This window comes from Hyposmocoma kahamanoa, unplaced genomic scaffold (genome assembly GCF_003589595.1).
Source record: "Hyposmocoma kahamanoa isolate Upper Pololo Valley unplaced genomic scaffold, ASM358959v1 62, whole genome shotgun sequence".
NCBI classification, from domain to species: Eukaryota; Metazoa; Arthropoda; class Insecta; order Lepidoptera; family Cosmopterigidae; genus Hyposmocoma; species Hyposmocoma kahamanoa.
In genome coordinates this window covers 24,513,270-24,526,348 of record NW_020653850.1, presented here as the reverse complement: position 1 = coordinate 24,526,348, position 13,079 = coordinate 24,513,270, and the positions used below count along the sequence as shown (strand labels likewise).

General features: G+C 35.6%; 1 protein-coding gene and 1 long non-coding RNA gene across 2 annotated transcripts in view; one reads left to right on the top strand and one right to left on the bottom strand.

Annotated features, from left to right (window-relative positions):
- LOC113229401 overlaps nt 1-13,079 on the top strand; it is an 89,600-nt gene that overhangs the window by 58,279 nt on the left and 18,242 nt on the right. Inside the window, exon 3 of the mRNA XM_026462972.1 lies at nt 11,261-11,411. Within this exon, the coding sequence (XP_026318757.1) occupies nt 11,261-11,411 (151 nt within the window). The remainder of the gene's footprint in view (nt 1-11,260; nt 11,412-13,079) is intronic.
- Nucleotides 945-4,082, bottom strand: LOC113229637. Its single transcript, XR_003310429.1, has 3 exons — nt 4,021-4,082; nt 1,377-1,457; nt 945-1,044 (listed from the first exon to the last, which is right to left on the bottom strand). It is a non-coding gene; the product is annotated as an uncharacterized LOC113229637 (long non-coding RNA).

Sequence of the window (13,079 nt, the reverse complement as noted above, 5' to 3'; positions counted from 1 at the left end):
ATAGCGTCATAATTGATATTTTTAGCAAATATACGACGTTCTTTATTTTGAAACTCATTACAGTTCTGTAATGAAATTTTTAAGCTCAGTGGTGAGTATCATAGACAATAGAATTTTGATTCAGAACTAAAAATAGCGACTTTAAGATATGGTTTATGAAATTCTAATTGACATAATATTAGAAAAATGAAGTTTTCAAAATTTAGTCACGGTATTCTGGGTAATTTTCGGCAGTGATATCCGTTGCTCAGGCAGTCTGTGGCACACTAGTTTGAGACCTGGTATTCGGTGTGGTAGTCTGACATGTTATAAAAAATAATAATAAAAACATGAAGGTAGCAGATTTTGCCGCTTAAAACAATCTTCCTGTCTGATAGTTAATTTTATTAGAGAGCTATTTTGAGAATCTATAAATAAATTCTGCTAATACTCTGAATAGAAGAACTGTTACGAAATACGGAACACCTTATTAGCTTAACATGTTCACATTTAACATTTTAAATAAGTGAAAAAATTAAGGTTTCAAGGCAGACCACATAATATTAACAACATACATGTATATTGAAATCTGTATCACATTCCAAGGAATTGCTAACACAAAATATGAATATGTCAACGCGGAAATGATGTTGTGTGATTGTAATAACGCAAATTTGTTTTATAAATATTGTCCAAACCAGTTTGTTGTAAAATAAAAAGCTTCACCACAACACGAACATTGTAGTGTCAATTTGAAAGGCATTCTAGAATGGTCGCTGTATAAAAAATAAACAACACATTAGATAGACGAGTACTTTAACTCATGACATATGTAATTTAAATGAATAAAAAACAAACGAAAATCAATTAAAAAACGCACAATAAAGGTGGTTTTCCACCGGCCAGGCGAGACGAGGATTGAAGTTTGTATGACAAAATTTCAATTCTTTCCTAGCCCATCTGCTGTGGAGATGGTCTGGATTGACGAGGATGGGCGAGACGAGAGTTGAAATATTTGTTCATGTAATATTGAACTGTATTGCTGTCTGCATAGAGTATTATAATCTGCAACGAAAACATGATTTTTTGCGTGAGCTCCGCACGACCGCGTGCGAGCTCGCGATGGCTATTAATATTAATCGCGATTGATTGTGGGGTAGCTACGTACGATTTGAGATTTGAAAAAAAGATGATTTCATTTGGATCTTCATCCGTTAACATATTTAATGATTGTAATTTACGGGACATGTTACTTCAGCCGCATATTTATCGCTAGATGAACTGAACAGCACTGAATCTTCACTATCCACAAACACAAAGCTAGACGTTCGAGATCGCGACGGGGCTATTGATGCCAAGTTTTGGTAGAAATAGGCCGGCGAGATTTCAATTCTCACCTTAATAGCCGAAAAGTTTAGCCAGCTCAGCTTAATACTGCGCAGAGTGGGCAGAGTCTCAGCGCTGGTTGTCAGTTGGAGCTTGAAAGGAGTTAGATAGATTTAATATCACATCTTCCTATGATTGGCCAGTACTATACTCTGTTTATAGTTTATACTTCGTTTCAAATAAAATTTTCTTACGAATAAATGAGTTAAACTGCCCCTATATCAGGGTGATGATGAAATCTAGTCTTCTATGATACGCGTAGCTATATCAAGCAACAGACATTTCATAATAATCAATATTTCTATAATTATACGTTGTCATCTAATTCAACCGACACCTTGACACGGGTAATGGGCGTACAACCGAGAACACATATTAACATATTTTGTTTAGTACGTATTCTTTAAACTGCAACAGTACAAAAAAGATATTTACCGACTGTATGGCTTCACATTATTTTGACATATTATTCGAGCTGACGATGACCACAAAGACCTACGTAATAGCTAACATTTTAATATTGAAGATCTCATAACACACTTTCTGTTCGTGGCAATAAATCAATTCAAAACACGTATCAAAAACACTTAGAACTAAATGTATTTAAAACCAACAAGGTGTTTAATAAACAAGAAAGATTATATCTATCTGAAGTCACGATTGAATATGATGAACCACATTGTGATGTTAGTGCAAGGTTCCACTTCCGCATTCCATTGGTGTGTTGTATAAAGGTCACTGCCACTGCGGTCAGAAATTGGATCACCATAAAAGATACGAAGAACTCCATGAATTTTAAACTAAATACTAACATGCCAGCCACAAATAACCTAGTACCAACTCTGGTCATAGTAACGAATATAACTTCCGGGGCTTTCTCCATAACACCCATACCTGAACCATTTTAGAATATAGGAAATTGAACAATTTTTTCGGATCTAAATTGCGTATATTTGTTTTTTTTTTCAAACGAACTGCGGGCCCTTTATAGGTCTCGTGTGTTGTATTCTTTTATAAGTGGACTGTAGTCAGGGCTTGTCTTGATAAAAACACAATGTTACGGAGAGAAACTTTATATTATGTAATGATAATTAAAGGTATATTTCCGAGAGCAACTCGCGATTACACACTTTGACAGATAAAACCACAGATAATTACATACAATTGAACCCGGGTGCTCCTCTAATATCCTAAGTGCCATGGTGCTAACCGTTAAAGCAACGAATTCACATGGCGTTCCATCCCTTAAAATCACTAAATCACTTTATAAAACACTACTTCTTTTTATGTAAACTATGAGGCTAACGAGCACATGTCATCATGCGATGTCATCGTTGCCAATGGATATTTGGAGTATCATAGGAGCTGCCAGCTAATAAGAGCCCTGTTGACTCGCTTTTTAAAGAATCCCATGTTATGGCGCAAAAGACTCCACTGTAACTAAAATCTTACTCCTCCAAAATTAACGGATCCCTTGAATATCCGACGCAGACGTGTTGGTTGACGCAATAACCCTGCAATCCTCTCCTGATTACTTTGAAACCTATGAAAGATTTTAGTAAGTACTACCTGGACACACAATCGGAACTGCAATATAAATAATTAAGATTATAAACATCAGGAAGTAAATTAAACATGACCCAGACAATAGCCTCACCGTTTGACATTAACAAGAAGACGTTAATTATATGTTGTAGCAAATCTGTTCTGTTACAGTTCTTATAATTGTTAGGTACCTTCTCGAAGATATAAACGATGTAACGTGTTACACGTTTAGCAACGAGTGAAGTTATAAATGCTATAATGTTCCTAGACCTACTTCAGATAAATGCCAAATCGGTTATCGTGAACTTATGGAGAGCACTGTCATTATATGTCAGAGTGTGTAACTAGTTAGAGAAAGTTAAATGATACTGCAAACTGATACTAGACGTTCAGGTGCCTCTTTTGCGTGTGGTATGCCACACAAGCTCCTCCAGGAAGCTTAGCCATCTCCCGAATTTGCTGGGTGGATATTTGAAGAACGTAAGCACATGCAGAAGGTTGACAGCTAATGCGGTAAAACAAGACACTCCCGTTTAATAGTTACTACTAAGTTGCAGAATCAATAACAGGCATCCTCAATAAAACTTTTTATAACAACTTGGCCACTGATATTTTAACTCCAGGTCTAAAAGCTGTTCCCTCTTAGCAGTTTGAAAGTTTTGTCTCTGCATAGACTGATCTCAAAACGATTTTTAGGTCATTCTCGGACTAGTGTTCACTATCTAATTTCCGTGGAAATTTTTATTATTTAAATTTTCAAGTATCGTGTAATTATGAAATATTATTTCACAATACAACACTCGTATTAATTAAGTAATAATAAAAATTGCCACGGAAATTGGGTAGTGAACACTAGTCCAAAAATGACCATTTTTATTTGAAGGCTAATTTAATTCAGGACGGTTCTTAACTATTGTATGGTCTCATACATTCTTCGGTATAACTTTGCGCACGCCCCGATCCACTTTAGCCACGTACCGCACTTTAACTTAAACAGGTGATTCACACTTTATTTTACGTAGTACGTTACCAACTGTCACCGATACACTACATCAAGGAGAGATTTGCCACAATAACACCTGTATTTTATATCAATATAAGTATTTTTACCATTTTCTTGGAAGTTTTTCTCTGCGTACTACCACTACAATCCATGTGTGGAGTAAGGTGGCCCATACAACTATGTTTGATGAACTTTTATTCAGCAGCTGCTTAAAGGTCTTCATCAGTCGTAATATGATTATTTATTTTACTAGCACTTGTCCGATCCACTTGAAATTTTGTATCTTATAAAAATTCGATGATATTACAATAATGGTAGCCTTGATCGGATGTTGTGACAAGGATACTGCGCAGACTACCCAACTACTTACTGTATAATTATCGTGTTTGATCTTATTATATTGGTCTCGGCAAGATGTTAGGGTACAGATGATAACTTTATTGACTTTTAGATTACGTTGTTTTGCGTCGAGAGTTCTTAAAATTTTAATTTTTACTTACTTTTGAGAAAATAACTTTTAAAATTTGTATTGCAAATTTATAAACACAAACAAACAAAAATTTTAGGTTTTAATGGTAGTGTCGTATAGAAAAAAAAGTAGAATAATACAACACGTGTAAGATATTATAGAACCTTTTTAAATTATTTTAAAGTAGGTGTCTGACTTGTGGTTACAAATGTTAGGCGAGAAGTGTCTTGCAGATAGTATAGAAATATTAACAAATTAATAAATAAAGATTTTGAGTGGAAAATAAAGTGCTTTATAATATGAGTGGTCTTCTATTCACACCATAGTCGCTATTTTTTTTACATTTTTTTCTGTTCTGCATTGTAGTTTGTTTATTATGTAATTTATCACACTTTCGCGGTCATTATCACAACTACTGACATAATATAAGGCATTTTTCTAGCGTACCTTTTTTATAAAGTAGCCAAGATAACGGTTTTTTATGAGTACCTTTTTTGTTGAGTAGCCCGACAACTGAATGGATTACTTAAAATATAAGAAAAAACCCGTTGATTTGTCCTATAGTACTTATTTATTATAGCTCATAATTTCATTAGCAATTACCATGTATATTATTGACGACACATATAATATTTGAAGGAACTTTGTACGCAAATTAAGGCTTCGCAATTACAGGTCTGACAATGACTGTACATAATTGGTGTCATATTTATGTAAATACTCCATGTAACACTCGTAACATATAAATCTGTAGCTTAAAATACTAATCCATCTGACTTCCTGATTGTAATATTGATAATACGAATGTTTAGCTTTTGACGATTTCGGTGGTCCAACAGTTTGCATTATGGGCGTTAGACGAGGAGGTCCCGGGTTCGTTTCCCGGTAGGACCAATTTGGGAAATGAACTTTTCTGATCTAGATGTTCCGAGTAGTGCCCCGAGTGAATTAAGTTGCTCTGGTACTCATATTACAGGGGATTCTCTAGTTTCGCTACCAGGTACCTAAATAATGTGAATATCTGGCACATAGTAATCGAGAAACTAAGGACACATCGGGCTTGGCAACTTTACGTCTCAGGGTGATGGGCGCACTGACTATGCCCCGCAGATCTGCCGATTAAAACCAATAGGTGCCACTGCAACTGTTATAGTTAGGAGTGTCGCTTACCACCAAGCCCACGACAAGACGAACACGTCTTGTCACTTGATATCATAAAAAAAGATAAAACATAAAACTAATAATAATAAGCAGTAATGTGAGGATTACTGCGTTCCGGTGTTGATGGGTAAGGGTGCTCGTGAAATTAGAGGCACGTCGGACTTCGCAACTTATGTATCAGGGTGACAGTGGCACTGCAATATTATGGACAGGTGTGTCGATTACCACCATGCAGGCATATGACTTGTTTGTCCCATTACTTATATCACGAAAAAAAATTGTTAGTAGGTACTTAGAACGAATAACGCAACACATTCATAGCCTAGGGGAAACCTGTATCGCGGGTGCTTTGGACACACACATAGACGACCATAAATTGCACATAAACTCACGAAAGAAATAAGTGAAGCCCATACAAATATCTATCGGTTTGGTATTAAAACCTGGACCTCTGCGGGGGCAGTTGAAGACCTATGCTAATAAGTTTATTTTCATGTCCACTTTTCTATCATCTTGAGGAGATTTAATATCGTAATATAAAAAGTTTAGTTCTTAGCAAAGATATCGTCACTTTTTGGAATTAAAACACAACTAATGCAATTTTTCTTATAGACTGTCAACATCATTACCAACTAAGGTATAGACTTTAGACATCTTTTTATGAAGCCACAATGTCTGCTATCGTAATTTGTGCTGCATTAGCTAACAACAAAAACCTCAATGGAACAAAAAATAGGTTATACGATGGCCGCTTGCTGGCTGTTTCTTCAACTTCATATACTTAAAGAACAATTAAATTTAAATTTCCTGGCTTTACCTCTCATCTAATTAAAGGTAGATTCATCGAGACCCGAGACGCTGGGTACCTTGCCCAGGAAGCTGGTCACGTTTCCTCTTTGAATCGCTAGGCTTATTCTTTGGCGCAAGGAGTTGCCCAGCTCTCAGGAGTATTCAAAAGACGATCTATAAGCTTCTTAGTTAGTAAGTTGCTAACTTTGCGACTTTGTCACTGGACTGAGTGACATTTTGACATAAAAGCCATATTTTATTTCTATTTAGCGCCAAAATTCAGTTACTTTTCGCACCTATTTATTTAGACTTTATCTAGCTGAGTCAATGGTATGAGTAGATGTCTTCCATCAGATGTATTGGTCTTTTGTCTGTGTTACGGTTATGGCCATAAAGTTCTTGCCAAAGAAATAAACCATTTTCCATTATAGATTAGAAATAAAGTTATAACGACAACTAGCGACTTTTAAATCTTCTGTCTAAGTAGGCAACACTCACTGCCTCTAGGGTCCCCGGGTTTTTACCGCAAAACACACGAAGCCGTAGCACTATTTATTATGCGCGGGGTTTGGCAGTATTTGAATTACTTGCAATTGAAATACGTATTTTATATTTCAATTACTACCTAAAAATATGTTTTGTATTTGATTTTTTTTTTGTTTTCATTAAGTGTATATCAGTAAGTATATTTTACTGTAATAATTCAAATACTTTTGTGGTGTTCAATTAGCGATAATGACTGTATTTTGTATTCTATATTTTCAATGCCTCTCATGAAAGCATTTTGTATTTGTATTTTAGTTGGAATGTAGGACGTAATTTGCGCCGCCTTAATTATTATGATAGAACGTTAAAACAACATTTCAATTGTTATAATTATATAATAATAATAATAATAATAATAATAATAATAATATATAATAATAACGCTCACAATCAACATAGCCCCGCACTAGGGAAACCCTGTGTCGCGGGTAATTATTAATACAAAGATCGAACACTCAGAAAAAATCCTTCGATCCGGTCGAATTCGAACCGACGTCTTCTTGCATACTGTGCCAGACGCTATACCAACTAAGCCACGGAACGAACCAGCGGACCTCACGAATTTTTCTAAGTGTTTGCGTCGTATCTTTGTATTTGGTTTTTTCAACGACTTTTTAGTCGTAGCGTCATCTATAAGAAATCTATGAAAGTTTTATCACCCAGTTAGATATCTTTACAGGTACCAGCCCTGGCGAGAGATGTCGCTATTCACTATATTAATTAAATTTTTATTGAATTGATATTCAATTATTTTTTGTGAAATTACTCCATTAGTTTGTTATAATTATTAATACAAAGATCGAACACTCAGAAAAAATTCCTTCGATCCGGCCGGTTTCGAACCGACGTCTTCTAGCATACCGTGCCAGACGCTATACCAATCGAAGGAATTTTTTCTGAGTGTTCGATCTTTGTATTAATAATTATAACAAACTAGTGGAGTAATTTCACAAAAAATAATTGAATATCAATTTAAAAAAATTAAAACATTTAAATTAGCAAATTAAACTTGGTTAAAATAGTTATATAATAATAATAACAATAATAATAAATAACGCACACACTCAACATGGCCCCGCACTAGGGAAACCCCGGGTCGCGGGTGCCATGGACACACACATAGACAACCACAAATTACACCCAAACTCACGAGAGAAGTAAATGTAGGCCATACAAATATTTCTCATATTTAATCGAACCTGGAACGTCTGGGTGGTAGTCCGGCATGGTAACCGTTCGGCCACTGAGGCAGTTTATATGCGTGCTTTGGCGTACGTTGTCTGTATAATGATCTCATTATTTTCATTACCATTCTTACAAATGTGTAGGAATATTGTAATTAACAGCAATCCATAGCCATTACTCCGTCATTTCCGCTTTTTTTTAATTTGTTTGTAGTTGTACTTTGTATGAAATGATGATGATGATGTATTAAATCAATACGCGATTGTTCAATAATTTGCCAACCGTAAATTCCTCACGTATGATAATCCGAAACGCACGGGTTGGGTTTTAACAATGTATTTATATGCGTATTGTTATTACAAGCATTTTAATTAATTCTTCATCTTCCGTATAGGTTTACACGTCGGAAGCGTGGGCTCGTATCAGATTATGTTGTGAAACAATTATTTCTTAATTTAAGTTATTCAAGAACTCCATTTGTATAATAGCTTGCTTTATTAATTAGTTTTAGAGATTTAAAAAGATAATCGGTGAATTGTTTGTAAACACAATTCGTTTGTTCTATCGCAACATGTGAAGATTGTTGCTTTATTATTTATTTGTATCTAATTAAGTTACTATTTTTAATAAAGGTTTTATTGACAATATTTCTTAAAAAGGTCATGTATACAACGTGTTGTCAATATTTCACAACTGTTGAATTAGTTTTTTCCGCCTTTTGGATTTGGAGCATAGTAGCGACATCTCGTTAAAATAGTTTTGAACTAAATTGTTTGTCTGTTTTATCAATTGAGAGACTGTAGTGCGAAACTCTTCAGATTTATGACTCCTGACTTCAAGACCCTCTTCCCCCGGTGTTTCCCTTACCTTAGTTTCAAACTGCTCTTAATATAATTATGTATCTTTTTAAATATATTTGCTCGAAAATCTCTAAAATACCTTAATACTTCAACGGTGAAGCTTGCGGTAAGTGGTAGTTCTACCCTTCAGTGCAGAAAACTATCTTTGTTTTTTTTTATTTCTAATGCCCAATTGAAAAAAAAGTGTTTCTTTATGCTTGGAATAAATCATGAACTCTTTAATGTTGTACAAAATTAAATTAATAAAAAAAGTAAGATATGTATGTTTTTGCTAAATTGACACCAATTATGAAATTGTTTTTAGTTGTTTTAACATAACATGTTCCAGTTTCCGCGTTTTAATTTTGTTTCAATTACGACGAAAACTTTACGCATGCGTGATTTCCAGAATCCGATATTTTCATAAAATTTGCTACGAAAGAGTTGTTTCTTTGAATACACATTGATGTGATGGATATTAGTGAGCTAGATTTATGGGACTCAATATTGATATTGATTAAATTGTAACTTGTGATCAACACAAAACACTGACTGATCAAACATATATTGAAAAACGTCGTGTGTTACGAACGAACTACAAAGACATTGCAAAACTGTTACGACCAAATCTTCGCAAGCGGCTCGGGCTTCAAGTGTAAAGTCTTTTGCAATAAACTGCTATCCGCCGATGCTTCCTATGCAGCTGTTCAGCCGATCCAGGTTTGGATAGGCAGTCACATTCCTATATATTGTCAAGAGCCATAGAATAAATAAGTTATTCTTTTTTTTTTAATTTATTATTTAAAACTTTACATCTACCATTATAGTTATAAGTTATAACTATAATGGTAGATGTATGGTAGTATGTATGGTAGTCTACATCTACCGTTATAGTTATAAGTTATAACTATAATGGTAGAGGTGATTATAACTTATAACCAATGCGATAGTGTACAAATGCATATGTAGACTCTTATATTAAATCCATAATAAAAAAAATATAATAGAAAAATAAGAAAAAGACGTGTTATCCTTCTGAATTCACACAGAGTACATAAAAATAAGTCCATTCTGTCTGCAACATCATTTATGATTTTTTTTTTCCTGTCATGTATGCAAATGATTTGCAAAGCGCGTGTGAGCGGGGCTTTCTGGCTCAGATTAGTCCGGCCGCGTGGCACTGCCTACAACCGCGGTTTTCGTCGCCTCCTTACGTAATCATTCGGCACGCAGAAAGACACCCTTTCCAGTTTTATCCAAATTTTATTATATAAACAAATTTACCCTCTAAGTAGTGTAAAAATAATTTGAGCTAACGCGAAGTTTCGACGTACTCCTAGTCTATTATTTAACTGCCTCCGTGGCCGAACGGTTACCATGCCGGACTGCCACGCAGAGGTCCCAGGTTCGATTCCCGTGCCGGGAGAAATACTTGTATGGCCTACAATTATTTCTCTCGTGAGTTTGGGTGTAATTTGAGGTTGTCTATGTGTGTGTCCATGGCACCCGCGACACAGGGTTTCTTTTTTTTTATTTATATTTATTTATTATTTATTATAACCTACCATGCCGAGTACAAACAACTTGGATACATGAGTGTTGGATACATTATTCTTGCATATAAATGTCGTGTAAATTTATTTTTAATGCTCTCTAACATAATTTCGTACTTTGCTTAATGAGGCGACCAGATAATTGCATTGCGTTCCAGGAGGCTCCTTACAAGGGCATCATATAATGCTTCTATGAGACTAATTTTATTGAAGCACCGAGTCTGCCTCGATACGAAGCCAAGGTTCCTGTAGGCCTTTTTACAAACATTGACTATATGGTCTCGAAACGTCAGTTGGGCTGTAAGTAGGACCCCTAGATCGCGTACCTTGGAAACCTTTTGCATTGGAACTGTGTTTATGCTATATGCGTATTGGATAGGTGTCCGAGAACACTTTGCCTCATTAAAAAAGTTAACCCATTTACACCTCTCACTGCTGGGTACGAGTCTCCTTTCAGACGAGGGTTTAGGCCATGGTCCGTCACGCAGGCCCAATGCGGGTTGGGGATTTCACACGTTTTACGGGGGTTGTGGACCTGCTTCGACGTACAGGTTTTCACACGATGATTTACTTGACCGAAAAGCTCATTGTAAATTTCAAATTGAATTTCGCACGTAATTCCGAGAAACTCAACAGGTGCGAGCCCGGACTCGAATCCACGATCTCAGAGCGGTAGGTCAAACCAATAAGCTACCATTGCTTTTTAATACCATAACATTTTGAATAAATCAGTTAAAGTGACAGGAATTCCGTGTGGTTAGATGGAAAAAATAACCATGAAGTAACCGCCTTCTACGTGTTCCAGGTGTACCACATGTGCGACGGGCTGGGTCGTCAGTTTAGCTACACCTGTCCCAACACGACGCTGTTCCAGCAGCGTATGCTGATTTGTGACCACTGGTACATGGTCAACTGCTCCATGTCCGAACGTGACTACAGCGCCAATTTGCTTATAGGTAAGATATAAAAATAGTATTTATATCATTGACTTACAAATAAATGGACGACGGATCTAGTACAAAAACCACGAAAAAAATGTCCCAAGTCAACCTATTTAAACGTAGTGACATGTAAAGGAATATGAAAAAGCTAAAACGTTGAATTTAAATTGTAATGTCATCGCAGTACTGTCTAATTTTGCTTGCTTCGCTGTCAATCGAACAAACGAAGACTAAAGCGTGAATGACGCTCTGTATACGATTTTAACGCCCTATAAGTTCGGACAGTTTTTAGCGCGGACCCGTCCATATAATTGTAAGTCAATGATTTATATGAAAAATAGTATTATAATGAAGGTTCTTAAGGTCGATTACAGTGTTTAGGCCAATTGTTGCTGAGTGGCCTAAGTAATAGGTACGAGATTTTAAGACCTAATTATATAATGATTGCGTACAATATTTTTTCTACGAGTAAATAAAATAATGAAACAGATTTATTTATATATTGAATCCACGACGACAAACGCAATTTTATTTCAGTAATTTTTAATCCATTTATTAGGGTAGGCAAAGGTTTCACCATAAAAAACCAAAGAGTTAACTAATTTTTTTTTATTAGATTTATGATCCGGTTGCAAGACTTTTAGGCCTATTTAACCAGTCAGAAGGCAGTATAGCGTTTGTGTAGCGTCCTAATTCATAATTAAATTAGCAAAAATACAACGTTCTTTTTTTTGAAACTCATTATCGTTCTGTGTTATTATGTGTATTATAGTTTTGTGTGCAGAACATTAATAAAATTTTTCAGCTCAGTGGCAAGTACTATAGACAATAGAACTTTAATACAGAACTAAAAAGAGCACCTTTATGATATGGTTTATGAAATTTTAATTGCCTGATTAAGGTTCAGGAGTAGAGAAAGACTTTTGTCATCCTCACGGTTTTTTGAACAAGTGACAGCACACTTCAATAATAGCCCTTAAAGAGGGTCAGATTAAAAGTACGAAGAATGAACGGACATATATGATGACTAATGAAGAGACTGATGCGAGTGAAGGAGGAGAAATAGGTTTGTCAGGAGCGTAGGAAGTGGAGGTTCATGGTCTCCGCATACCTAAGTGGGAGACAGGCATAATGACATGTTTGTATTTCATTGTCACTATGAATAATGGCCGGTCTGTACTAATAATACACGTATCACACGTCACACGTAACACGTATCACACCTCACATCTAAATTTACGTCATCTTCAGACATAGTTCATAGCTTAGAATAATAACGCATAGAAACCTAGTCCGCACACGCTAAGTGAGGCAAATTGAAGCGCGCCAAAAGGGCCTACACGAGCGGGCGGGCCTTCAGTGCTCAAGGTCAACTTGCACGGCGAACAGCTCCAGAATTTTAGCTAAAAACGACGAAATGTGCGGTAAATGAGTGTAAAAATACGTCAGACAAACATAAAATAGATACTAACATCACATTCCACAAGGAAGTAACGCGTTCCAACTTGTATTTTTATATAAATATTCACTAAAACCGAAAATTAACCTACTACTGAAACTAGCCTACATGAATTTGATTTTTGCCTCACTTGTGACAGTTCGTTTGATATGAAACTATCATTCTATGCGTTATTATTCTAAGGTTTATAGAATGAACGACGTTCAATCGGAAATTATTATACC